Here is a 26,314-nt window from a genome sequence, read left to right as displayed (position 1 = left end):
AAATTTCACGTCTATCCTACAAAAAGTTTTCTGGACAGACATTAAACTATGCGACTCACATGGTTAGAAATATTAAAAAGGAAGTTTACCTGTACTCTACATAAATATACATCACTGAGGACCAGTAATAGGGAAGAAACTAATGACTACATATATTAAAATTGCTATATTTTAATCTGAGCGTGTCAGGTGTTCACATATCAATAAGTTATCCAGTGATTACAGATGAATGTACCTGTATGAGAGGCCGTGCAGGTGCCTCCGTTCTTGCAGTAGTCCCGGCACTGGTTGATCTCACACCTCTCTCCGGTGTAGCTGGGCTGACAGCGGCACTTGGCCACCTGCCGAGCGTTGAGGAAGCAGCTCCCACCGTTCTGACACTGAATATCACAGGGCCCCGAGGGCGGAGCTGCGGAAGGGGGAATTCCATGGTTAACCCACATTTTGTTTTAGGGATCGGAATTTAAAACCACACTCAAGCTGTTAGTGAAAGTATGGATCAAGTTGTTTACCACTATACAGCCCTCCATGCAAGTAGGTATGTTTGCTTTATGTGTGTAGACTTACAGAATGGTGACTGGGTCGGGTTCTGTCTCTCCACACATGTGCCATTGTCGGCCACGTATTTGTTAGGACAGGTACACACTGGTCCACTGGGGCTGAGTAGACACAGCCACTCACACTTTTTCCTGTCACATGGGTTGGTCACTGACGCAGAAAGAAACAAGACATGCAATAAGAAAACTGGGTCATAATAATGCTCTCACACATTCGCAGTCACACGTACCAAACAGTGAATGAATAATAGGTTTTTTTTGCCACTTAGTGAAAAAACTATGAACTTTATAAAGTTAAAGAAGAAAAACTCTGAAATGAAACGCGTTGAAACTCTTTAGGAGTTTTTTCAGATTTGCATAATTTTACTCTGAATCTTTTCATTCTTCATGTATACAAATGAAGGGCGTATCATATGTGAACCCTTAGTATTTACATCAGTACAAGTTTGCGCAGGAAAATCCTGAGACAACTGAAGGAATCTGTTCACACTCACTCTCGGGCTGCTTGTAGCGGTGGTACAGCACGATGTCAGTAGCGTGGTTGATGCCTGTGGTGAGATTCTCCATCGGGCCTTTGCCAAACTTGTTGACGCGGAAGACAAAGTTATTTACATACGTGACCCCGTAGATGTAATCCTCGAAGATATCTATGCTGAATGGATGAAGCAGCTCTGGAAATAAGAGAAAAAAGAGAAAGGGAAAGAAAGGGAATAAATAAACCGGCAACATGATTTCTGTGTCGTATTCCGTTTTGTTTTGAGCGTGCCTGGAACTCAACTGTTTTTGATGCCGGAGACAGCGATGACGGGATCGGAGCCATCCAGACGAACACTTCCAATAACAGAGAGTTTTGCATCGGCCCAGTAAAGACGCTCGTTGAAGTAGTCCACAGCCAAACCTGTAGAGGCAGAGAGGAACAGGGGCACGGATGAGAACACAATAAACACCTGCAGCTCCACAGTGTGAAAGAACAGGTCATTGTGTGTCACTGACCTGTGGGCCACTGGATGTTCTCGTGCACCAGCGTCTGTCTCAGAGTGCCGTCCATGGCAGCAGTCTCAATCTTAGGGTGGTTCCCCCAGTCTGCCCAATACATGGTACTGAGGAGAAACACACACAGTTTCAACTTTCCACACCCGATATAGAAACAAGGCAATAATGGCAATGACATATTTCATGCGATTGTGGCCTTGAGCAGGGCGCGGTCTCTCACCCTCTCTGTGGATCCACCACGATGGCGTACGGCTCGTCGATCATGCCGGAGATGAGGGTCTTGCAGTTTTGTCCGGACATCTGAGCCACTTCGATGACATCTCGACCAGAGTCGGTCCAGTACAGATTACCAGCCACCCAGTCCACCGCTATACCGCGAGGCATCTTCAGCTCCTTGATCTGAAGCGGCAGAAACGGTATTTATTCAAGATTCAAGATTTTTTATTATAAAATGCACAACAATAACATTAAGCAGTCACTGGCAATGAAATGCTTGAGTCACAGGCTCTCTTCTAGCAATGCTCAAGTAATTACAACCAAAAAATAAATAAAAATAAATAAAATAGAAATAGTAGAATAAAATAGAATATCAAAATTTAAAATAGAAAATAAAATATATATATCTAAATATATATATACAGCTGAAGAGAAAAATGGAACAACAATGGTGCTATTATGTGCAAATATGCAAATATGCCACGGTGCTGGTTTGGTGGAGTTATTGCATTAACAACATATTCAAGTGTTTCTGCCGTGGTGGTGTGATACAGAGTTTCTTTTTAATCCGACCCCTGTTACCTGCAGGTTGGTGATCCTGCCCTCGCTCTGCCGTCGGTTGCGGTGAGAGTTGGTGGAGGTGGACGACGACGTGGACGTTCCCGGAAGTTCGTAGGAGGAGATGCGACCCGTGTGCCAGTTGGTCCAGAAGATGCGGTTGGTCTTGATGTGCAGGTCCATGGCGTCGATGCGCACGCTGGCGTCGCCCTGGAAGGTCTGCTCATAGCGCCAGTTGGGCATGCCAGGGTCCAGGCTGCGGATTTCATTGTCGTCGGCTATGTACAGGACCTGCCTGCTGCTGTTCATGTCTGGAGGGAGAGAAGGAAACAGTCACGAGTGCGGCCTTAGCAATTAATAATCATGATGAAAAGATTGTAAAAACTCACTGTCGGCCTTGCAGGTGTCGTTGATCCTGGTAAAGTATTTGTAGCAACTGCACTTGTAGGAGCCTTTGGTGTTGTTGCAGACGTGGGAACAGACTCCAAACTGCAGACACTCATTCTTATCTGAAGAAAAAAAAATTTGTTCTCCTTAACCACCTTATCCTAAATATTTGAGGTGTCATGAGAGTGGGAGTTTTCTGGGTGTGTACCTCTACAGGTCTGGTGTCCCATCTTCTTGAAGCCTGGTTTGCAGGAGCAGAAGGAGTCGGTGCCGTTGATGACACAGTGAGCTTCGTCTCCGTCGCCACACTGAGTCCTGTTACTCCTGCAGTCGTTCAGCTTGGTGTCTGGAAAACAAGCAGGTGAAAGATGAGTCAGTGGATTTTGCATTGGAACATTTTGTTTTAAAAGATCTGAGGTCAAAATGACATTTATGTTATGGAAAGGATTACTTTCTCCCTTCGTCTTCGGAAAACTGTGTTCATCCAATTATGGAGCAAATGGGTGAGATATGTAAAACCCCCTAAGGCCAGACTTTGTGGTAGTATTGAATGAATGACCCTGTAATGTTGTCTTGATTTAGCGAGCCTCACCAAACTCACATTCTCGCTCAAATCACCGTCTAACATGTTGTTGTTTTTTATTCGGCTTGTTTTTATTTATTTATTTGTTTTTCTCTACTGATCTGTGATTATTGTCTACATACATACGCACTATACCTCTCCCAAAATGTACAAAGTTACCCAATTTTGAAAAAGGTTGACAGCAGAAGAAAGAAAATTGCCCTTGGGCTGATGTAAGTTTTTGTAAACAACGGTCAAAAAATTTTTTTTAAAAAGATCTGAGGTCAGCTGTGGCACCTGTTTTGCAGTTGATCTCGTCGGAGCCGTGGTCTTCACAGTCGTTAAAGAAGTTACAGCGCAGAGTGGAGCTGATGCATCGGCCGTTTGCACACAAGAACTCGTCCTTCTCACACGTGGGCACAGCTGGGGGGGCCTCTGTAAGCAGAGAACACCACACACACACACATGGGTCAGCAACCATCTCAATTAAAGTTGATGGAGCAGGGGTTTCCATAGCGATTTCAAACGACTCACGGCAGTTCAGCTCGTCCGAGTTGTCGCCGCAGTTGTTGACACCGTCGCATCTCTTGGAGACTTGCAGACACACGCGGTCGTTCTGGCAGCGGATCGCCCGGGTGGGAGGACACTGGAACCTCCCTGAGAGCCGAGCAGAGAAAGAAGACAAGAGAGGGAAAAAAGGGAGAAAGAGGTGAACGGAGAAAAAATAGGTCAGGACAACAAAAAAAAAAGATGACACCTGAGAGCTTTTCGAGACGTGTGTGTGTGTGATTCGCGCGGCTGCACTCACTGCACTCCTCGGGATTCTCGTCAGAGTTGTCCCCACAGTCGTCCTCTCCGTCACACTTCCAGGCGAGAGGCTTGCACAGAGTGTTGTTGCACTGGAACTCGTCCTGAGGGCAGTGACGGGCCGCTGAGGAAAAACAAAAGAGGAAAAAGAAGGAGAGAGTTACTTTTATTACTTTGCATAGAACTTTAACATCTGGGGCTTTTTGCGACAACCAAACACATGTGTCTTATACATTTTTGTCTCGTCACAATGTCAATTTATCTCTAATTACTTCCAACGAGGATACTTTGTTTTCACCCCAGTTCCTTTGTTTGTTGTCAGTAAGCAAGATTACAGAAAAACCACTGAACGGATTACCATAAAACTTGGTGGAACATGTGGTGTGTGGGTCAATGAAGAACCCATTAGATTCCAGGGTGGAATTTCTTTAACATTGTGAGATGGGGCTTTTTTGAACATTTTCCCAGGGAATAATTCATGGATCTTGCTGAAAAGAGTCATAATCCCTTTGAGCATGTGGAATTTGGGCCATTCTAGTTAAAGTTTTTAATTGTATTCATGCTTTTTAAATATTATCAGAAGGGTTTCGACATAACTGGAAACGTGCACTTACCAGCACTGCCGCAATGCTCCTCATCGCTGCCGTCCATGCAGTCAGGGTCAGCGTCACACCGCCAGCGGATTGGAATACAGTGTCCGTTCTTACACTGGAACTGGTCGTTGTCACACTTCAGATCGCAACCATTCTGCAGAGACATCACTGAGGATCAGCTTTTTTACTAATACAAGCTAATACATGAAATTAGCATTATTTTCAGTTATTATTTAAAGGTCACGTGAAGACAAATGAAGTTTCTGTACCTCATCCGATCCATCGGCACAGTCGTGGTCTCCATCACACTTCCACCTCCCGGCGATACAGCGGCCGTTGGTGCAGGCGAACTCGCTCTCTGAACATTGTCGAGGCACTGCAGGAGGAGACAGACGAGGTTAATTATTGTCCACAACACTGGCAAACACCTTCAAAAGCACAAAGCAAAACAGAACTGAGACAAGCACAAAAAACTGAAACTTGAAGACAGCTTAGGGAGAACGAAAAGAGATCAGTAAGTCTCAATTTGAGTATTTTATGCATCTATTTTTATACATTTGCAGTGGTATCTATTGGTAAAAGAGAACAGTAGAACGTTTTTTAAAAAGCCTATATTCTGAGCTATCTTCAGACTCTCACAGGTGGGAGGGGATCACAGTTGCACCAGAATGCGAATGAAGGTGAAGAGTAAAAAGAAACAACAGGGAGGTGACACTGAATATGGAAGTAGCTCATATGAAGGTGGAGTAACTTACCTCTGGCTCATGCCAACACGACAGTATGAAATGAAACAAACACCAGATGAGGTAAGATGCATCAGATATGACAGGGAACAGATGTTAGCGCCGAACAATCGACTTCATGTGCACAGTTAACAGGATTAAATGTGCAAAGTGAGTATGTTACCAGTGGGAAAAGAGCATGGGCGCGAATGTAACTGACACTGGACAAGGTGAGATAACAGGTGTTAAGAGCATGAAGGTGTTGTTTGGAAGCTGGAGGGGACACGTACTGCACTTGTCTTCGTCCGAGTTGTCTCCGCAGTCGTTGTCGTAGTCGCACTGCCAGCGGCCGGGGACACAGCGGTTGTTCTTACATCTGAACTGGTACGGCTCGCATGTCCTCTCCGCTAAAGGAAAGAAAAGACGATGGAAATAAAAGATAATAAAATGGAAATAGAAAACATCTTTCAGTGCCGCTAGTGCATCTTGGCGGTGGCCTCAAGTTTTTTGCGGAGTCCTGCAGCTGCTCTGTATTTACTACGGTTAAATTACTGTAGGTGTCTTTTACTTTTTTAGAAAGACAACTGCAACCAGCCTCACCAAAGGCCAAGTGAACAGCCCATTCCAGACAGACGTCTTCAGAACGCCACTGCAATAGTTTTACTAATTTTAAAAAGAGTGATTCTTACCACACTCTTCTTTCGGCTCATCTGATGCATCGCCGCAGTCGTCCTCGCCGTCACACTTCCAGCGAGCAGGGATGCAGCGTCCAGAGTCTTTACATCTGAACTCGTCTACACCACAAGTCATCTGGGCTGCAGAGGCAAAGATTCAGGTGCAGTTATTTAGACAGATGATCGGGATCACTTGGAAACAAAAAGGAAACATTAAGCTTGGAGACTTACTGCAGTTGGCGGGTTCGTCAGATCCGTCCACGCAGTCATTGTCGCGGTCACACACCCAGACACGAGGTATGCAGCGCTTGGTGATGGCGCACTGGAACTGGGTGGGAGCACACGTGACCTCAGCTGAGGGAAGAACAGATTTGTACAAGTTTAACAACAAAGGCAAAGAAAAGCACATCAGATTTGGCACTGGGGAAAAAAAAACAAAAAAACATAAAGGCTTCAAAGTTCAAACTCACGACAGTCCTTCTCATCCTCTCCTTCTCCACAGTTGTCCTGGCCGTTACAGCGGAAGATGCCTGGGATGCAGCGACTTGGGTGGGAACACTTGAACTGGCTTGGGAGGCAAACATGAATATCTGCAGGGAAACAATGAAACAAGCAGAAGATATGAGATGCTGATCAGTCAAATCCATCAAGTGGTTTCTGTGACATGTAAGAAAACATAGGCCCGGGCAGGATGCAGTTATAGTATTGAAAAAATACATTTTAGGAATAAGCAGCTGTATATACACAGAGAGACTTACCACAGTTGGCCTCATCCGAGTTGTCCTGGCAGTCATTGTCTCCATCACAGATGTAGGCAGGGTTGGTGCAGATGCCTGTCCCACACTGGAACTGCCCCGGCCTGCATTTGAATTCAGCTGGAAGAAAGAGTCAGAATCTCAGGATCACTCTGAACTTACACCACAAGACTGTTTTGAACAATACATTTTCACTTCAATTATAAGTTTGATTTAAGAATGTAACCGTTACATTATTACTATTAATGAGGGTTGATTAGTGCGATTGCCGGCTGAACATGAACGCAGTTTACTCAGTCACAGCTAAGCAGAAACTGTCTGCCTGCCTAAGATGCTAAAAACTTGGATTTATGGATGTTTTTACAGTCCACCAGGCCACAGAAGGGGCTTCTGTGTTTTTAGAATTTCTAATTATGTTCCTCTAATACTTACGGCATTCTGCTGGCTCGTCCGAGCGGTCGCCGCAGTCATCCTCCGTGTCACATTTCCACCAAAAGGGAATGCATTTGTCGTTCTTGCACACAAACTAGAGCAGGAGAAGAGAAATTAATCAAACTGCCACCGCCATCGACAAACCAGAGGCAAACTACTGGGCCACCGGCCAGCTGTCAATAGACAATCACCAGGTATAAGGAGTTCCTCAAACAAGCCACAGAGAGACGTGGAGATATGAAAAGCCACTTATCCACAGCAATCATTAGGTCATATTCACATTGATGATTAGGTGTTTACACAGCCGCTCCTACCTGGCTGGCTGTGCAGTTGGACATGCAGGTCCGCTGGTCGCTGGCCAGGTAGAAGTTGGTGGGACAGGCACATTTGAAGCCTCCTCCAGGTGAGAGGAGACAGAGGTTACTGCAGCCGGCGTTGTTCAGCTGGCACGGGTGGTTGAGCACTGGGAGACAGAAACATGGGAACATTTGATTTTTATGATGTTAAGATGAAAGCAGGAAGAATTATACTTCTGGGGGGGGCTAGGGATTGTGTTTGTATTTTAATACATTCAGTGAACCCCCAAATCATTAATGCTTCACATCTTTCCACAAATTTAAATAATTTTTTTTTATGATATAGATTTTTGGCAGCAGATTTGGACATTATGGGGGTAAAGAATTAGGGCTATTAGGGGGTAAACATAAATGCACATCTTCTCTGAATTGCTTAATTTGTCAAATAAAAATTTTCATATCAGTAAAAATAAATGCTGATACAGATATATCTGTGAAAGGTTCATACCACTGATTCCTATGAACTTTCCCAGCGTAAACATTATATTATATGTATTATATTGGGTCATACTGCAGAAATTAAGGATATTGTTTCACAACAAAAATAACAAATATACACAATGAGAGTACAGTCATGTGTTATAATGTAATGTGGTTGGTAAATTCATTTTCTGTCAGAGAACCCTTACCCTCAGGCTGGCGATAGGGATGGTAGATGTGGATGTCCATGGGGCGGTGCAGGGTGCTGATCAGGGTGGTCTTGTTGGTCCCCAGACTCTTGTGACATCTGTTGATGGACTTTGTCTCCCAGTCGGTCCAGTAGATATACTCCTCAAACAGAGTCATGGCAAAGATGTGCGGGATGTCCTGGCTGAGAACTGCAGAGACGCATTCAATCAATAAATCAAACAATCAGGAGAAAGTAACTGGGTCAGTCATACTGAAGATTCCACTTTCATGAGTTTCTAACACTATCATAAGAAAAATTTAGCTTTTTCTGATTATTACAAATTTTTGGCTTAACTTGATATAAAGTGTATGTGAAACATAAAAAATTTCTTATTGAAAATTTTATTTGAAATAGATAATTATGATCCACATCTCAAATTCCCTTCTCGATAATAAGCAATAGCTTGTTTCTTATTCTTGCTGCTGTGATTCCTGCTTATGAGTGTAACTGTAAAACAGCAGGGTGGGGTAAACAGCTACTATTGACTCCACTCTATCTGCGGGTTATGTAACCAGCTACACCTCATTAGACTTAACACTCGTGTTCTCATGTCATATCATGTGTTTGCTGTCAGTGTTTGACGTTGGTGCATTATGGAAACATGCTGTTTATTTTCAGCACAAATTCATCCCTCATGCATGAGTAGGTCTATGCAGCGAGACACACATGAAACACACATACACAAAAACACACACACTTATTTGTTAAATAACTGGGATTTCAGTTCACTAACGATGTGCTTTGAAAAATCGAAAGGTTTTTAACTATATTCTAGAAGTGGTTCTACCACATCTGGTTGAACTGAGATATTGGTCAGATTAGCATGAAGTGCCCTTTGGTCAGTCCTTATCTGAATTCAAAGGCCAAGTCTCCTGCACACACACAAGGCCCCACTGGTGTTTGTAGTGTGCGTTTGATGTGTGTGCCAAAGGAGGAGTGCAACACTCACTGGACATACTGTTGTCTTTCTATCACCAGCAGTGATTTTCTATAATGAGATGCCTTTGTAACTGCACGGGATTTCTCATTGAATTGAATAAAAAAAAACTGCTGAAAACGTCAACACAACACAATAATTGTATACAATCCCATACACCCACATGTTTACATTATGTACTTGGTCCAGCCAAGGAATGATGGGATGCCATAGCTGTTTATGCGTAAAGCAGAGCTTAGCGAATGTGAGAAATTGCCATGCAGACGCCCGCTGAGCTCCGGAATTCATCTGCACACCCGGCTGTCCGACAATATCAACTATTGTCGCAAGTTTGCTGAACAACTGGGAGCTATGCAGACGTCATACATGCTGGAAGCCTCAGTGATGAGGACAATCTCCCCTATTCAGTGTCTCTGTCCCATGGGCCTTTGCTGCAGGACTCAGACGGACAAACAAGCTGCCTGCTTATGCTCATTTGCTCCCAAATAAGTGTGGGTATATATTTATTTGTAAACTCGGTTTAGTTTCTGCACTTCCTTTTTCCACTACTAGTGTGAGTTTACATAGTTAGTTATGTTTGATAATTACTTGTTTTAGGAAGGCAAACCCATGAGAATACAGTTAACTGCACATACAGTACAATGTAATCTGTAAAAAGGATTAACTCCTCTACTGGCAATGGAAATTTACCTTCTTTTAGTGAGTTTACCTATGTTTAAAAAAAAACGCGTATACCTGTTTTTGGTGTATAAGATGTATTGCTGTATCGTGAACTCCTGACCAAACAGTCAATCTTCTCCATTTCTCACTTGTTTCTTATAATAATATACAATAATACTTCCTGCAGAGCAGTCATTATCTGCAGGAGTGAGTCACACTGTTGGTTTCCATGCAACCTTTTTGGTCCTTTTTTTACCTCAAAATGTTGAAATTAAAAATTGTGGGTGTTTTCTGATCTGTTGTGTACATATCATATATTTCTACACACCTATACATATACCTGGAGTATCACACTGTCAACTAGGAGTAGGGAACATGTAACCCATCATGCTCTGATTCTGTAACAACCATAGTACTGTAAAGTTACCTGTGTGTCTATTGGTTCCATCCAGACTGGCAAACTCAATGTAGTCCTCCCTGGCATCAGCCCAGTATAAACGGTCATTGATGAAATCCAGGGTCAGTCCGTTGGGCCAAGTGATTTTTTCCTCTATGATCACGCTTCTGTTGGTGCCGTCCATCCCAATTCTCCCAATGTGAGGGTTGTCTCCCCAGTCAGACCAGTACAGGTACCTAAAGATCGAGGCATAAACAGTGTTAGAATTGAAATGACCCTCTCCTGACATATCTTAGAGGTTGAATAAATGAGCTTGGTTTCAGATGAACTCTCTCACCCGTAGCGTACGTCCAAAGCAACAGCACGAGGTTCCCTGAGGCCGTTGTTGACCAACACAGTCCGATAGGCCCCGTTGAGTTTAGACACCTCGATGGTGTCCCGACCTTTGTCGCACCAGTACAGGTTTCCGCCGACCCAGTCCACTGCCAAACCATCCGGGTTGCTCAGGGAGGTCCGGTGTAACACCTGCCAAGTCAGTCAGTCACAGGGTTGGACCGGGACACTTCCACAACTTCCACGAAAATAAGTAACTACTCTGGTTCAATAATATTCTGGCTGTAACTTTTGACCAGTGGTCCTTAGAAAACATTCTAGCTCACAATTAAAAGTGCATTCGATTTCCTCACTCACCTCAATGTTGCTGCCGTTCATATTCATGCGTCGGATCATGCTGCCCTGAGTGGTCACATCTGTCCAGTAGATCATCTGCTCTGCATAGTGGAAGTCCAGCGCCACTGCATTGTTCAGACCCTGTAACACAGATAAGTAGAAAATGAAACAGGTGTCCAGAGGGATAACTAGGTTTCGGTGAACCAGTGGTAACAAAGTACATTTTCTTTTCTGTACATTTTATATGTATGTGTACTTTTAATAAATTTACTTTAAAGTAGATTTATTTTCACTGTTTCTCTCCCACATATATCAGCAAATATCTGTACTTTCTACTCCGCAAAGTCATCAATAAGGGGGGATTGGTCTCCCTCAATAAGAGCTAAGTGCACCTGCAGCAGCTTCACTTTCACACAGCAGAGACTTCACCATATAATTTTGTTGACTGGTGCATTAGGGGAAAAGGCTACACTCAGCAAGTACTTTTACTTTTAAAACTTATAGTTTAAACTTAAAGTATATCTAACAGCAAGCACTTGCGGTTACGCAGTAGAAAAGTCAACTTTCACTTGAGAATGTTTTGGTCTATGTATTTGTACTTTTATGCAAGTCAAATGTTTGAGTTCTTCCTCCACCATTAGAACCAGAACAGGCGAGGTGCTTACCTGTTTTATCAGAGTGTAGTTGGAACCATCCAGGTTGAGTTTCCTCAGGTAGTAGCGGTTAGCAAAGATCAGATAGGGCTCCTCCTCTGCACAAAACAGAAAGCGTATGCTGCAGGATTGAACTGGCTATTGGACTTAATCGGTCAAATTTGAAACATGCCCGTGAACTTCTTACCCGATGTGGACTTGCAGATGGTGGGATCGTTGGGGCTGAGTTCAAAGCCGTCCACACAGAGACAGTGAAAGCTGCCATGTGTGTTGATGCAGCGCTGAGAACAAGGGTAGGTGGTCGTGCACTCGTCTATGTCCACACACGTTTTCCCATCTCGCTTCAGCTGGAAACCGGGATGACAGCGGCACTGAAGAGGGCGAGAGCACAGAAGTCGGGTCAACATCTCTCTGGCACTTTTCACCTTTAGTCTGGACCAACCACAAGGGCCTACCACTGTTGTTCAAAAAGATCAATCTGATAGATGTGTGTTTTTTTATACCAAAAGCTTAATTTTGTTTTTGTGGTACTGATATCTCAACATCTAAATAGTTCCGTATGGTTTTCAGTTGAAGCTCAGTCCACAGCCTCAACACCACAGACATGAGGGTTCACACAGAGTTCAGGCTGTTCCAGCACTGGCCTCAAACTTTCAAGAAGCCAAAACATGTTTTTGTCTTACATAACCACATGCTTGAAGTCAGCGCTTCCAAATGAATCTATTTTCTCTCTTTTTTTCACTCACTCACCAATAATAGCAGACACCCCACTGCCTCTGCCTGTTGGAGGTTTCATTTATTGGCCACTCAAAACATGTGACGTCAAAGTCGTTTGATTTGCTCTAAGCTGTTTTCAGACATGTCATGAAATGTCCACACAATTAGGTCCAGACTTTCTCCTGACGTTTACAACAAAAGGAAAGTGTTCAGGTGAGGATTGTGTGACGCATTCATTCTGTTGGGGAATTCACGTTTTTGTTTACATAACATCCGACACCGGCGTCCGCCTTCAACACCAAAAGCTCTTGAATCCTCTTTTCTTTTTAAGTTGACGTCTTCATTGGCGTCCTCTACTTATGTGGCAGCTCTTTTTCTTCCTGAGATATTTGTGTTCTTTTTGTTTTTCTCATTTTTGCTTCTGCTGTCTCATAGAAATGTCATCAACACGCCCACTCACTTGATGTGAATTCTCAAGATTATCTCCTGCTTTGTTTTCACATTCACATCCTTGGACATTGTGCATGTTTTTAAAGCTGGAGCTGGCAGGAAAGACTCCAGAGAGTGTTCTCAGGAACAGACTCAGACCTTTGTGTTCTCACAAACAGAGCTGGGTACATGTCTGATAGCTGCTGTGGTTTCACTCCAGCAAACATTCGTCAAAAAAAATAAAATAGAAAGATAAAGACTTTACAACAACCAATTAGAGGGCTTACCTTGTAGCCGATCTTGAGGTCATCGCAGAGCTGGGAGCAGCCACTCATCTTACTGTTGAGACACTCGTTGATGAAGCAGTTGAGTTCATCTGAGCCGTCGCCACAATCATCATTGCGGTCACACAGCAGCGTCTCGTTCAAGCACTTGCCGTTGTGGCACATGAAGGCCGAGTCATTGCAGGTCCTCTCTGAAATCACAGACGAGAGGCTCGTTACATGTGTGTCCTGTCTCAGCCTTTCAAGACGCTGCTCGTATCACAACTAATGAGTCATTATTTTGGAAGAGAAATCAACCTTGTGTAAAATGGTCATTATAAGGTCTACCTGAGTCTGTGCAGCGAGGGTTCTTGGGAGCTTCGTCAGAACGATCCTGACAGTCAAACTCTCCATCACACTCCCATTTCTTCTGGTTGAGGCAGCGGCCGTTGGCACAGCGGAACTCTTCTGGGCCACATGTTGGATATTCTGCAACAGGACACGAGCGTTAACCTTTACAGAACAGCATCACTGCTTTTACCATGACTCATCATCTGTGAGTCACTGGGACCGTCCTGGTTGAATTAGGAATAAATAAAAAAATAAAAATTGAAATACTACACTGCTGTTGTACGCCTCAGAGCTAGTGCAGTTTCAGTGTCCAGGCATTTTTCCCCCCACTCATATGAGCTCACTATGACCTTTGACCACTCAATTCTAGTCTGTCCATCTTTGAGTCCAAGTGACAACTTGTCAAAATGAGAAGAAAACACCTGAAGGCAGTCTTGAGATATCATGTTCAGGAGGCTGAAAGAGGTTTTGTGAGACCATTGTGACTTTGACCTTTGACTTCTGGCTACCAAATTCTAATGAGCTCATCTTTGAATCAAAGTGAATGTTTATACCGAGTTTGGAGAAATTCCTAAGGCTGTTGCATTCACAGGATCATAAACATGTTAAGTGAGGTCACAGTGTAGTTGACCTTTGACCTCGAACATCTTATCAGTTTATCCTCGACTCAAACTGAACATTTGCACAAGATGTGAAGAAATTCCCACAAAGCGTTTTTAGATATCATGTTCACAACAAACTCTCTTTTCTTTCACCTCGATTTCTCTCCCCAGACACAAATATCACAGGCACTCACCACATTCTGGGGATTCATCTGAACCATCGGAGCAGTCGATGTCGTGGTCGCACACAAAGTGTTTGGGGATACACTGTCTATTCTGGCACATGAACTCGTTCTCGGAATCACACGTGTTGTTGGTGTACGCTGGAGGAAGAACACACACACACACTGGGGTCAATGGACATGGAAGGTTTCTGCATCGTTTGCAGGGTGCTGTTTGAAAGTGTCCCACTCACTGCAGCCAGCCTTCACGCTCTCATCCGCTCCATCGGGACAGTCTTTGTCTCCATCGCACTTCCAGCGCTGTGAGACACACATGTGGGAGCCGGGACACTGGAAAGCCTCGGGACTGCAGGTCTTGGATTCTGTGACAACGTTATGGGAAAGATCACGTTAAGCTGAACGCCTCGACCGGGCTTGGGCGTATTTCTTACATCGGTGAGTGTGAGTAATATGTCACTTACTGCATTTCTGGTCCTCATCAGAACCATCGCCACAGTCATCTGAGCCGTCACACACCCAGTGACTGGAAATACAGCGATGGTTTCCACATTCAAACTGGGTGGATGTGCAAAACTTGTCTGCAAGGGAAAGAAGAGAGGGTGAGCTCAGCATTTCAGAGAAATTATCTTAATTTACTCTGACCGTAACTCATGTTTTCCATGTGCGGCAGGAAGTCTAAAGAAAAACACTGGTTATTCTGGTATGCTTTGTGTTGTACGACTCTGTAGAGGACTGACCACAGTGAGTCTCGTCAGCTCCGTTCTCACAGTCGTTCTCCTTATCACAGGTCCAGCTCATGGGAATGCATCGACCGCTGGGACAAGCGAAGAAGTTGACTGGACATTTAGGCTTCCTCTTATCTGCAGGATAACAGTCAAAAAACATTGTGTAAGATCTATGACAATGTTAAGAACGGTTGAATTCACTCAGAGGGGGGAAAACAAGCACGAAACCTGGGCAGTTCTTCTCATCGGAGGAGTCTCCACAGTCGTTGTTGCCGTCGCAGACCCAGGAGGGCAGATAACACAGAGTGGTTTTCTCACAGCTCTGGAAGGACACGCCTTTCACGCCGAGGCGGAAGAAACGGGAACAATCTGTGGCCTCTGAGAAAAAAAGGACAAGGATTTTTAAAAACTGACTCACCGCCAAGGAGGTTTTGTTTTTGTCTGTTTGTCCGCCAGTTTCCTGAATAATGGCAGACCACTTACGGCAGTTCATTTCATCGCCTGCATCTTCACAGTTCACCACCTGGTCACAGCGGCTGAAGTTGGAGATGCAGCTTCCGTCTTTGCACTGGAACTCTCCGACTTTGCACAGGGTCACTGCAGGAAAGCACAGCATAGAGCATTATAAGCATTATATATCAAATGTATAATTATTACATTGTATAGCTCCTCAGACCGAACAAATGCAATCAAAGTGATATTTAAATGTACAGATCAGCAAAAACACTGCTGCGTTGAGTCAAAATGTGTGCCATCTGATAAGTTGTGATTATTTAATGAGAGCTATATTATAGATGCTCAAAGAAACTTCACATTGGTTTCTCTTTGCAAGTAAAACATTTAAATTTAAATAAAATGGACAGAAATGACTTACTGTTACAGGGCAGTTCATCTGAATGGTCACCACAGTCATCGGTGCCGTCACACCAGAACTGATGACCGATACAGCGACCGTTGATGCAGCGTCTGTAGCCTTTCTTACAAATACGATTGGCTGTGGAGAAAGAGCAGTTGTTTAGAGATCCATGAAGTTCAGAGTCCTTTTTATGTTTTTTAAAACACAACCTAATCCACAAATTCATCACCGAAACTGATAAACAGTTCTGTACATATTGATTGAAACTGATTACCTGCTCTCTCTCTCTTTCGTTCTAAACTGGTTTGAACATGATAATCAGCTCGTTGTTCTCTAATCTGAGGCTCCAGGAGGAAACTCACCACAATACGACTGTTTCTCATCCGACTTGTCTTTGCAGTGGGCCATGCCGTCGCAGGTCAGGCTATAGTTGATGCAGTCTCCGTTTCCACACTCAAAGTCATCCACACTTCCACAGGATATATTCAGAGCTGGTGAGGGAAACACATCTGATTACAAAGGACAAGCAACCTTGTGAGCAAGAGGAAAGTCAAGTAATATTTGAACCTGAAATAGTGATTCAGGACTTTCTGTTTCACTTACAAGAGCAGGTGTTGTCTTCCAGAAGTTGTTGTTCTCCGCGGCAACTACAGTTGACCCGACCGTCGGACGTGGGCAGACACAGGTCCTGGCAGCCGCCGTTATTTGTTCGGCAAGGAGAGAACTCACCTGAAGGATGTATAACGCAGAGTGTCAAAGAAATTACAAAAAAACACATACTGGTATCTGCATACTGGTATTTAAATTATATTTTCACTGATTTTCCAGGAAATAATAAATGGATGAATATAAAAAGGCACATTTAAGCAAATGTGATAAGGTCTGATAATGACTTCATGAAATCCGCTAAAAATAAATATGTTGGCCGCTGTATCAGAATTCTTTTTCCCCCCAATATCAGTATTGGTTCCCAAAAATCGATATTGGTTGGGCTCCAATTCGTTAAGGTATTTCAGATTGGAGCAAAAATGGTGGATGGTCAAACTAAGTGACAGAGCAATGAGGTCATTCAATGAACAATACTCACAGCTGTTGGAGTCATTAGCCACAGCGACGATGCCCATTGGCTGCTGAGGGATGTCGGCACGCAGCACCTTCATGTCCCCTCCCGTGTACTTGTCCGCTCTGAGGACAGCCCTCCTCACCCAGTCGGTCCAGAAGATGTAGTCTCCGTACACAGCCAGGCCAAACGGGTGGACGGGCTCATTCTTCAACAAGACCTGAAGGAGAAAATAACAGGCGTCAGTTCACCGAACGTCTCCATGCTTCTTTTTTTACAGCCACAAGAAAAGAAACAGAGAAAGATTATGTCTCACATAACGGCTGCTTCCATCATATTCACAGCGTTCAATCTTGTCCAAGGTGGCGTCGGAGAAGTAGAGTTTCTCAGCCCGGTGATCTATGGCCAGGCCGTTGGGAGTCTTAATGTCGCTGCCGATGATCACCAGCACATTGGCTCCGTTCAGAGACGCCCTCATGATGCTGGGAGCCTGCTCGTTCCAGTTAGTCCAGAACATGAGACTGTAGCGGGGGGGACAAACACAGGACGAGCATTATGTGGACGCTCCAAAAACGTCTCGGGATAAAAGTTACGGTCCAGTGAAGTCAGATAAATCTTGTGTTGGAAAAGGAAAACAGAAAGAAATACGACTGGAGCTGGACCCAGAGTGCAGAACACCGAGTTTCAATATCAATGACTCACTCCTGACACTCGTCCAGCACAAAGGCTCTGGGGTGGTCTTCTCCAGACATGGTGACCACAGTGTTGCGGTTATAGGCCACAGAGCGACTCTGAGCCACAGTGTGGCGAGTGATGGTGGAGGTTGTGTAACTGGTCCAGTACAATGTATCCCAACCGCGGTGGTACGCCAGGCCCTCCACTGACCCCACATCTGCGGAACAGAGAAGGAAGAACTTGGTTAATATTTTTTTGACCTTTTCACAAAGAGTTTTTCCACCTCTGGTTCTTTAGGCTTGAGAAGAACCAAATTTATATTTCAGTATAAAATAACAGTACCTCAAAATGGTTGAATCCACAGCCACCTACAGTGGCACAGTGGAAACAGAAGCTGAGGGAGGTGTATGGAATGGAGTCTTTAACTGCTCAATTACAATTAAGGTCTGATGTTTTTGTGAGGAGGTGGCTTCCTATTGCAGGATACCTCTCTAACTGAGGGGAATCCTGTGGTACGATGGAATGTCTTAACTGTCCATTTATTTATTTATTATTTTTCACTAATCAGTCTGTCATATATAATGTGTGATGTTGTCAAGTAATGTTTGTGTTTCTCTTCAATAAAGTTCTAAAAAAAATTAACAACAGCACCTCTCAGGGGTGTTGGTAGCAGCTTTAATGAGGAACTTCAGTGAGAATTCAACAAATCATTAATCACCGTCATGGTTGTAACAAGTTGCCTGCGCTAGTGAGACTTCATTAAAGAGGCAGCGGTAAATGCTTTTTTCCCCATCTTCCCTCATCACTCTATGAATGGTGAAACGCTGTGAGGAAGGATAAGGTTGAAAAAAGAAGCGAGTAAAAATGGCAGCTAAGGGTACCAAACTCATCTGAGTGTTTACCAAGCCTGCTGTTCCTGGAGAGACTTTACACAGTTTGTATCATCCTGTCATTTTAGAGCCGACTGCCTGCACATACAAACACAGCTCCCGGCGGACGCTCGCATCCGCCGGCGAAAATTGCAAAATAGAACAGCTCGAGTCACTTTAGGGACAGAGGGCGCGGCGAGGAAGTCACCCGTGAACGACAGAGATAAAGCGGCTGTTCTGGATACGCTTCGCTCTTTTTTCACAGCACACATCATCGGACACTGGTCATGTCTGTGCTGCCTACATGACACTGGACATCATGGAAAAGGACAGCGTACTGTACTGCAGGCTGCTGGGCTCCAAGGTGGGTGCATCCATCTGTTTTTTCGTCACACTAGCAACCACATTTATGAGCACTTACCTCCACCAATAAAAACCTGAACACTCACAACTGTTTGCTTTTGGCTGAAAGTCAATAATTGCCCCATAATAGACGTTTCAGATGAATGACAAAGGGCCATAATCAGCCTTAATTTTAATGCGGAATACGCTGGTAACCAACCTGACTAACCTCAACTCAAAGATCAGTTTAAGGATAAACACAGAGTCGTGGGAATGAGTTTCTTTTTGTATGCATCAGGCTGCAGGAGACAGATATGAGAAGAAGGTGAGCACGGGAAGCTTATCACTCGGATGCAAACGCGACCCCACTTTGAACAGGAAGGAATTAAGTTTGTTCAGCGCAGTTCTATGTAATGAGACTCATCACCGTCTCCCCTCCCCTCACTGAGATCAGCTCAGCCCCTTGTCACTGTGCAAACAATGGAGACAACCTGAAGGGAAGAACATTGCCACTCAGAGACAGGAACCTCTCTGACAATCATAGGAGTCGCGCTGTAATCCACCTGAGAATTACTTCATTTTTTTTTAAGCACTACCTATATTCATGTTTTATATTTTTCTTCGATGACTGAAAGCCAGGTTGAATAGGACAGCATCTCTTCTGGAAGATTTTCTTCGAGGAGCTTCCAAGTGGACAACGTGCCTCCTACTGCGGTGGCCGCTCACTCTGGCATCGACTGGTTTTTAAAGTGGAACGTCTGTCAGCGGCTACTGGGATGAATTCGTCCGCCGTTGCCTGGTTTCAAGAAATCAATAGAGCATCTCTCCAACTTTGAACGGCTCCTCCTTGGATTACAAAGGAGATGCTGATGCAGCCCAGGGAAAGCCTGCATGCTCTTTAAGGTCATGCTAAAAGAAGAAAAACAGTTTCTTTCTGAGACTGCTTTTGGATTTTTGTTTTCAGCAAAAGGACTTTGCCACATTACCAGCCTAAAGTGATTTTAGTTTGAGAAACATTTGAGATGGACGCCTCTGAGCAACAGAAAAACCTGATATCTTTTTAAGTGACACTGGACTGCAGATATCTCTTCGCACCTGAAAATAAATTTCCACCACATGATAATGGACTGTATATCTTTCAAAGCTCAATTTACTCTTTCTCTTCTGTTTTCAAGACTCTAAATGTCAATGAGGTTGTCGACTCACCGGTACGATCTGCACAGCTTATCTAACTGCTATGATACCGATTGTCTCTATGGAGTGTGGTGATGCCTCTGTTGGACGCTCTCCCTCTTTGTGAAATAACTGCTCGGATACACAGTACCAGGCCGTTACTTTAATCTGACTCTTGTGTGTGAATGCATGGAGACTTTGGGGCAGCAGGTAAACACCAGCAGCCTTGGCCAAGGCCTCTCCAGGGCTGATGAGGCTTTGGTTAAAGCCCTGGTGCCCATCTTAGACGGGCTGATTCTGGTGACTGGCCTTGTGGGCCAAACCCTCGTCATCATCATCCTCAGAGGCAGGCGGAGGAAGGAGAGTCAACCCCCCCACGGCACGGACACCCTGCTGCTGGCCCTGAGCGCCGCAGACCTGCTGCTGCTGCTCTGCCTGCCCTTCCACACCTCCGCCATCACCCTGGGGTTCTGGCCGTTTGGCAGCTTCCTGTGCAAAGCCATCAGCTTCCTGGGCGTGGCCTGCTCCGCCGCCTCGGTCTTCACCCTGGCAGCTTTGGCCGTGACACGCTACCTCACGGTGGTCCACTCCGCCTGTGCGTACCGTTTGCGGATGCACAGACGCATAAAGCTAACAGTGGCGCTGCTCTGGGTCCCGGCCTCGACCCTGGCGGCGCCGCAATTCGCCTTCCGCACGGTGACCATGTCCGGCGGCGTGTACTGCTTCGCCTTTCTGTCTGATTTCAGCCAGCTGGTTTACAGCATTGCTCTTTTCCTGTTTGGCTTTGCACTTCCTCTAGGCATTATTGTGTTGATGTACGCCAAGATCTACTGTTTCCTTCGACACGCGCGGCTGCTGGGGAACGCGGTGCAGCTGGAACGCTACCAGAGTCAGGTCACTCTCACCTCGGCTCTCCTGGTGCTGGTGTTCACTCTGCTGTGGCTGCCCTCCTACGCCCTCATGTTCTCCTTCATCGGCGGGACAGTAACAGACACGCCCGGCTACAATATCATTGCCATCCTGGCCAGACTGCTGGCCTCCTCGGTAGCCGTGGTGAACCCGGTGCTGTATGGACTCATATCTCAGAAGTTCAGACGAGATTTGCTGGAGCTGGGGAGAGAGCGCTGGGCCTGGTGCAAAAGCTGCCTGATCGTGTGTCCTCCGGTCGTGAGCAGCGACATGGTGCAGCCCTTTGAGCTGGACACCACGTCAGACAGAGGACAAAGTCTTTGACCAGGAGGAAACACAGAGCTACTTCATTACTTAGTTCATCCTGGAAATAGGGCTAGTTAAAAACGTTGTGATTTTAAGGAGAATATTATCATTTCATTAAATACTATCACTACACAGATAAATGTGGAAAGTATAAAGGGAAATATCCAAGGTGATGTGTTGCCAAACAACCCCCATAAATCAATAAACACACAAACCCTATGTATCTCACTTGTTTTCCTGTCTTTCCTATCAAAGAATATTGCTTTTCCATCAACAGCTTTGGTCGAGAGCTTTTAAATGCCATGTTTCTCAGGATGGAGTTCAACAAGCTGCTCTTGAATCATTTAAAGAGACACTTCAGTGTTGAAACACGCCAAAAGCACAGTCTGTGTGTGTGTGTGTGTGTATGTGTGTGTGTGTGTGTGTGTGTGTGTGTGTGTGTGTGTGTGTGTGTGTGTGTGTGTGTGTGTTGTACAGGGGATCCTCCTGGGTGTTTGTGTTGTCAGAATGTGTGATGACAGCTGTTTACAGTGTCGGGGGATGAGGGACTACATTCAGTTATTAAAGGTGACGATAACAGAAAAGGCTTAAATGTGTTTTCACACTGAGCCGAGGGAAATGTTTACCTGCCGTAATGACTGCTGTGTAATGGCACTCACACTTCCTGATGAAAAAACAGAAACGCCAGACTTACTGTCCACCACAATCTTGCGGTCCGTGCCGTCATCGTTGATCTGCTGGATGTTTCCGAAGTGGATGTCGCTGAAGAAGATGCGGTTGGTCCCCTTCCCTCCGCCGCCGTGGTAGTCGAAGGTGAGGGCGATGACGTTCTTCATGTGATCCGGGTCCTCGAACGGCTTGATTGGCGCGTTGAGGTTGGTCTCGTCCGAGAGGTGGATGCTCTTCAGAATGGTTCGCTCCGAGTACAGCAGGTAGCCGTCGTAGTCGCGGCAGCTGCGGTTGTCCTCGGCCAGCATGCCGTGAGCACAGGCGCAGGTGCGCTGCGCGTTGCCACGATAGAGACACAGCTGCTCACAGCCGCCATTGTTGTCTTTGCAGACATTGGTGCCTGGGGAGAGTTCGACATGTTTATGAGGTGTGTGGTTAAACAAAGAATGAGCCTGGTTAAATGCAGCGTTTCAACGTTTCTTGGGGTTTTTCATAATGTTGGGTGGTAAAACATTTTTTATGATTTTGCGTGTGAGTAGTTGTTTTCTCTACACGTGAGAACATGCATGGGCAAACAAATTTTTATGGACATTTTTCATGAAATTCTAAGAGGTTCATGATAAGTTTAGGTGTGTGTATGTTTTGTGTGTTTTTCTACCTTGCTGCCTGGCTCTGTTGAAAACCTTGATGTCCTTCAGCTGTACACCAATCCCAGTCCTGAGCTGCACAGCGTCTGTAGCATTGTCTTTGCTGCCTCTCTTAATGGAGCCATTGGCATGAGTGCTAAACAAAAAGACAACAAATCCATGTGTCAATTAACACGACATTACAATATGAGATTGTCCCCATGAATGAAAGGCGGTACTTTTCAACAGAAAGTATGGATAGATTAGAGAGATGGTTTAAGTTTAACAAACTTATTTCTCCACTGGACTGACCGATCGCTCCAGTAAATGTATTCTTCAAAAACAGAAACAGCAAACATGTCCATGTTGTTGTTGGCCAGCACCAGCTCCCTGTTGTCTCCTGTCTCCAGGTTAATGCGCTCGATCTTGTCCGTCCTGGCATCGCACCAGTACAGAAAACCATCCTGCAGACACAGAGCAGAGATGAGTTATTCAAGTCACTTTTTCAGAACGCAGATTATGAGTATTGATGTAACGGTATCATGCCACTAGGATATATTTAATTTTCCTTTTAGCTTCTTTTCTACAACCCTTGATGTTAACAAATAATTCCACAAGAATTTCACAATTTTTTCTGATCTATTGACGCTACATTAAAGAAATGCAATCATAAAATATCATTCAATAATTCAGCTGTAATTCAAATATATTAATAAACCACTGAATTTAACAAACCAAGGTCTCAAAAAATCCTAAAACATTTGTACAAACGACACATTTCAGCAGAATGATATGAGCTGGAGTCCGCACCTCGTAGTCGATGGAGATTCCATTTGGCCAACTGATGCTGGAATTGACCATGACCAGCCTCTGAGAGCCGTCCAACCGAGAGCGCTCGATCCGAGGGTACTGACCCCACTCCGTCCAGAACAGATACCTGCACACAGACACACACCACAGATGATTTGTCGGTGCATTTCAGTGAATAATAACAAAATAACTCCAAGTACGTTCCACACTAACACACACTGTTGGCAGGAAGTCTTACCCTTTCACTGGATGGACAGTGATGGCTCTGGGTTTGTCCAGGCCCTGGGAAATGACCACATAGCGGAATGAGCCATTCAGCCTGGCCACCTCAATCACGTCGAAGCCCTGGTCAGTCCAGTAAATGTTTCCTATAAAAGCACAGGGACAGAAATCAGCTCTGTCTTCCTGGAGCAAAAATGAAATATCCACAGGTGATGGATAGAATATGTATCGACCTGCTATCCAGTCAACGGTGATGCCCTCCACCCGGCCGATGCCGTTGGTGACCACATCCTCTCTCCACGTCTGATCTCTCTTCGCCCTGCTGATGGTGCTCAGGCCCATGTCCACCCAGTAGATGGTGTCATTGTCTGAAAAGGAAAAGGCCATTTGTGTCACTCTATAAATATTCGATTCACTGGGATAATGAAAGCTTTGCGGTTGCATAGTCACTGAAATCCCTCGGAAACACTCACCAGCGTGGAAGTCGATGCCGACAGCCAGAGAGGTGCCAGACACCGGCACCAAGGCGTCAGATTTGTCGGCGGGGTCGAGTGGAATTCCTCTGATTCCCTCATGAACAGAGTAGAGAAGGAACGAGCCCATACCTGCTCAGAGAAAAGCACATTGACTTGTTGTTCTGAGGACACGTTGCATTCCTACTGTATGTGTGAATGTAGCTGTGACGCAGCGTCTCACCCTCGCAGGACTGCTGTCCCGTCTTGAGGCTGTAGCCGGCGGTGCACATGCACGCCCTGGTTGTTGGCGAGGTGGGGAGACACAGCTGGGAGCAGTCGCCGTTGTTGTTGCTGCACAGGTTGATTCCTCCTGCAGAAAAGGGAGAAGATCAGTGAGAAATAAACACACAAAAACAGAGAAACGGCTCTGAAGAGGAGGAAGATAAAACCACCAGCAGTAGCAGTATTTTCAAATGATATTTCGTACCTTTCTGCACGTCCTCATCATAGATCCTCATGTGCATCATGGGAGAAGTGTTGTTTCGCAAAACCTTCCAGTCTCCTCCGTCGCTCTTGTTACAAGTTCCGATCTGGTCAGTGCCCTGATCGGCCCACCACAGCTTGTCTCCTAGAGTGAGGGGAATTGATTTACATCTTAATTCCCTCATCATGAGCTAATGTTTCTGAGATATGGATTCTGCCCAGAATATAAGTAATAATACGATCCATCTAATATAAAATACTCACAGAAACCAAAGAGGATAAACTAATAGATTTGGCTGCGGTTGATATTCAATTTTTTTTTTTTTTTATCTTACCCATGATAGCCAGCGCAGTAGCCTTGATAAGTTTGCCTTTAACACCCTCCAGGATCTCCAGGTTAGATCCATCCATCTGACAGCGGCTGATGGTGCTGTTCCCTGAGCTGATCCAGTACAGCTGCTCTTTCTCAAAGTCAATAGAGAGGCCTGTGTGGGAAGACAATCATACAAGTACAACTCTTACACTGATCCGCTTAGTCTGTGCTTCAACCCTGTAGAGTTCAGTGTTATTCTGCAATCAGTTTCTTGGAGGACTGAGGGGAAACGTTTGCTCACCTACTGGTCCCTTCTGATCAGTGAACAGTGTGGTGCTGTTGCTACCATCCATGTTGGACATGCTGATGTTATCCCCATCAGTCCAGTAAAGCTTCCTGGGGAAGGATATGGATAATATAAGATGCAGAGAGGATTTGAGGAATGACAATGATCTAACAAAGGTCTTATCGCAGTAAACGAAGCAACAGGAGAATCAAATGTCTCAAAAGCAAATGTATCAATGAAGAAAAAGAGACTGATCACTGTGTCTCAATAATCCACAATAATTGAAGAAGCAAATGAAGAAGACTGTCAGAGAATTATGTGTTACTGGAAGAAATGGCAACCAGAAAGCATTCACATAATGTATTACAGTCCTAACAAACTGGAGATGACGCTTACCCCAGTATAGGATGCAGCACCAGGCAGTGGGGCTTGTCTAATCCCTGGATCACAGCATTCTTGAAAGACCCATCCAGTCGGGCCACATTGATCTGCTTCTTATTGGCATCATAGCTGGTCCAGAAAAGGTTCCTGGACACCCAGTCCACAGCCAGCCCATGGGCGTTAGGAAGGTCTGAGGAGGGTCCACAGAGCGAAAAGGTTAGAGCTTCCAGGGCATGTAGTCAGTTATCAAAACCATTTCATTTCAAATAACTACTTCAAAAAGAGAAACAGAAACATTCTTTATAAAAACAGGATGCCACCGATATTCCTAGGATTGCTCTTACCAGCCGACACCACGGTCTCCACCCCGGTGCCATTGATGAAAGCTCTCTTGATTGTCTGCGTTCGAACGTCTGACCAGTAGATGCGATGCTCCACGGCGTCGTAGTCGACCGCGGTCACGTTGTCTATGTCCGGCACCGTGAAGGAGATGATGTAGTTGTAGTACGGGTTGTCGATGTCCACGCCGCGGATCTCGATCTGACGAGCGTACAGAAGGAACTTGCGAGACTCTGGAGAAGATGAGTAAAAAGCAAAGGAGAGAAAGAAGTTATTGTACTTTCTGTGAGATCTAAAAAATGAACGAAATGTTTAAGTCCATTATCAACAACAAAGATTTAACATAAGATTTCCAATAACGTCTGCATAGAAAAACCATTTTCTCATGTTCTAGTTTGTCCCATTACACTGTTATGAGCGCACTGTGATTAAAGGTTTAGTTCAGTTTATGTGTTTTCTCACTCGACGGCCAGCACAGTTAAAGGCAGCCGGCTGGATCCCAGGAGACAGATGCTCGAGAGGGTCAAAATAACCAGTAACACGTTGCGTTGTTTACCTTCTGAGAGGCGGGAGGTGCAAACAACCGGTAACTCCCCCTCAATCAAGAATGTGATTGAAGAAGTGAGTGAATCAGAGTTCAGGGGAAAAAAACTGAAATCTGTTAAATCAGCTG

At 44.9% G+C, this 26,314-nt stretch overlaps 1 protein-coding gene across 1 annotated transcript in view; it reads right to left on the bottom strand.

Annotated features, from left to right (window-relative positions):
* Nucleotides 1-26,314, bottom strand: part of lrp1ab (low density lipoprotein receptor-related protein 1Ab) — a 92,429-nt gene that overhangs the window by 6,356 nt on the left and 59,759 nt on the right. The window contains exons 29-82 of the mRNA XM_061075506.1: nt 25,647-25,874; nt 25,318-25,492; nt 24,937-25,031; nt 24,658-24,807; nt 24,327-24,467; nt 24,081-24,209; nt 23,858-23,989; nt 23,618-23,752; nt 23,401-23,530; nt 23,163-23,289; nt 22,665-22,816; nt 22,385-22,509; nt 21,752-22,126; nt 17,486-17,675; nt 17,100-17,304; nt 16,811-17,003; nt 16,327-16,452; nt 16,086-16,214; nt 15,742-15,861; nt 15,351-15,464; nt 15,096-15,245; nt 14,880-15,002; nt 14,604-14,720; nt 14,376-14,504; nt 14,155-14,283; nt 13,356-13,496; nt 13,032-13,219; nt 11,786-11,969; nt 11,611-11,696; nt 10,967-11,086; nt 10,614-10,801; nt 10,307-10,512; nt 8,242-8,430; nt 7,571-7,719; nt 7,257-7,350; nt 6,828-6,944; nt 6,540-6,659; nt 6,301-6,423; nt 6,085-6,210; nt 5,686-5,802; nt 4,943-5,049; nt 4,695-4,827; nt 4,082-4,204; nt 3,808-3,930; nt 3,571-3,708; nt 2,920-3,057; nt 2,714-2,833; nt 2,349-2,635; nt 1,771-1,949; nt 1,551-1,657; nt 1,336-1,455; nt 1,052-1,228; nt 568-708; nt 236-409 (exon numbers count right to left, since the gene is read on the bottom strand). Of these exons, the coding sequence (XP_060931489.1) occupies nt 236-409; nt 568-708; nt 1,052-1,228; nt 1,336-1,455; nt 1,551-1,657; nt 1,771-1,949; nt 2,349-2,635; nt 2,714-2,833; nt 2,920-3,057; nt 3,571-3,708; nt 3,808-3,930; nt 4,082-4,204; nt 4,695-4,827; nt 4,943-5,049; nt 5,686-5,802; nt 6,085-6,210; nt 6,301-6,423; nt 6,540-6,659; nt 6,828-6,944; nt 7,257-7,350; nt 7,571-7,719; nt 8,242-8,430; nt 10,307-10,512; nt 10,614-10,801; nt 10,967-11,086; nt 11,611-11,696; nt 11,786-11,969; nt 13,032-13,219; nt 13,356-13,496; nt 14,155-14,283; nt 14,376-14,504; nt 14,604-14,720; nt 14,880-15,002; nt 15,096-15,245; nt 15,351-15,464; nt 15,742-15,861; nt 16,086-16,214; nt 16,327-16,452; nt 16,811-17,003; nt 17,100-17,304; nt 17,486-17,675; nt 21,752-22,126; nt 22,385-22,509; nt 22,665-22,816; nt 23,163-23,289; nt 23,401-23,530; nt 23,618-23,752; nt 23,858-23,989; nt 24,081-24,209; nt 24,327-24,467; nt 24,658-24,807; nt 24,937-25,031; nt 25,318-25,492; nt 25,647-25,874 (8,034 nt within the window). The remainder of the gene's footprint in view (nt 1-235; nt 410-567; nt 709-1,051; nt 1,229-1,335; nt 1,456-1,550; nt 1,658-1,770; nt 1,950-2,348; nt 2,636-2,713; nt 2,834-2,919; nt 3,058-3,570; nt 3,709-3,807; nt 3,931-4,081; nt 4,205-4,694; nt 4,828-4,942; nt 5,050-5,685; nt 5,803-6,084; nt 6,211-6,300; nt 6,424-6,539; nt 6,660-6,827; nt 6,945-7,256; nt 7,351-7,570; nt 7,720-8,241; nt 8,431-10,306; nt 10,513-10,613; nt 10,802-10,966; nt 11,087-11,610; nt 11,697-11,785; nt 11,970-13,031; nt 13,220-13,355; nt 13,497-14,154; nt 14,284-14,375; nt 14,505-14,603; nt 14,721-14,879; nt 15,003-15,095; nt 15,246-15,350; nt 15,465-15,741; nt 15,862-16,085; nt 16,215-16,326; nt 16,453-16,810; nt 17,004-17,099; nt 17,305-17,485; nt 17,676-21,751; nt 22,127-22,384; nt 22,510-22,664; nt 22,817-23,162; nt 23,290-23,400; nt 23,531-23,617; nt 23,753-23,857; nt 23,990-24,080; nt 24,210-24,326; nt 24,468-24,657; nt 24,808-24,936; nt 25,032-25,317; nt 25,493-25,646; nt 25,875-26,314) is intronic.

Source organism: Limanda limanda, chromosome 7 (assembly GCF_963576545.1).
Source record: "Limanda limanda chromosome 7, fLimLim1.1, whole genome shotgun sequence".
In the NCBI taxonomy this organism is placed as follows: domain Eukaryota; kingdom Metazoa; phylum Chordata; class Actinopteri; order Pleuronectiformes; family Pleuronectidae; genus Limanda; species Limanda limanda.
This window is presented reverse-complemented; position numbering and strand designations above follow the sequence as displayed.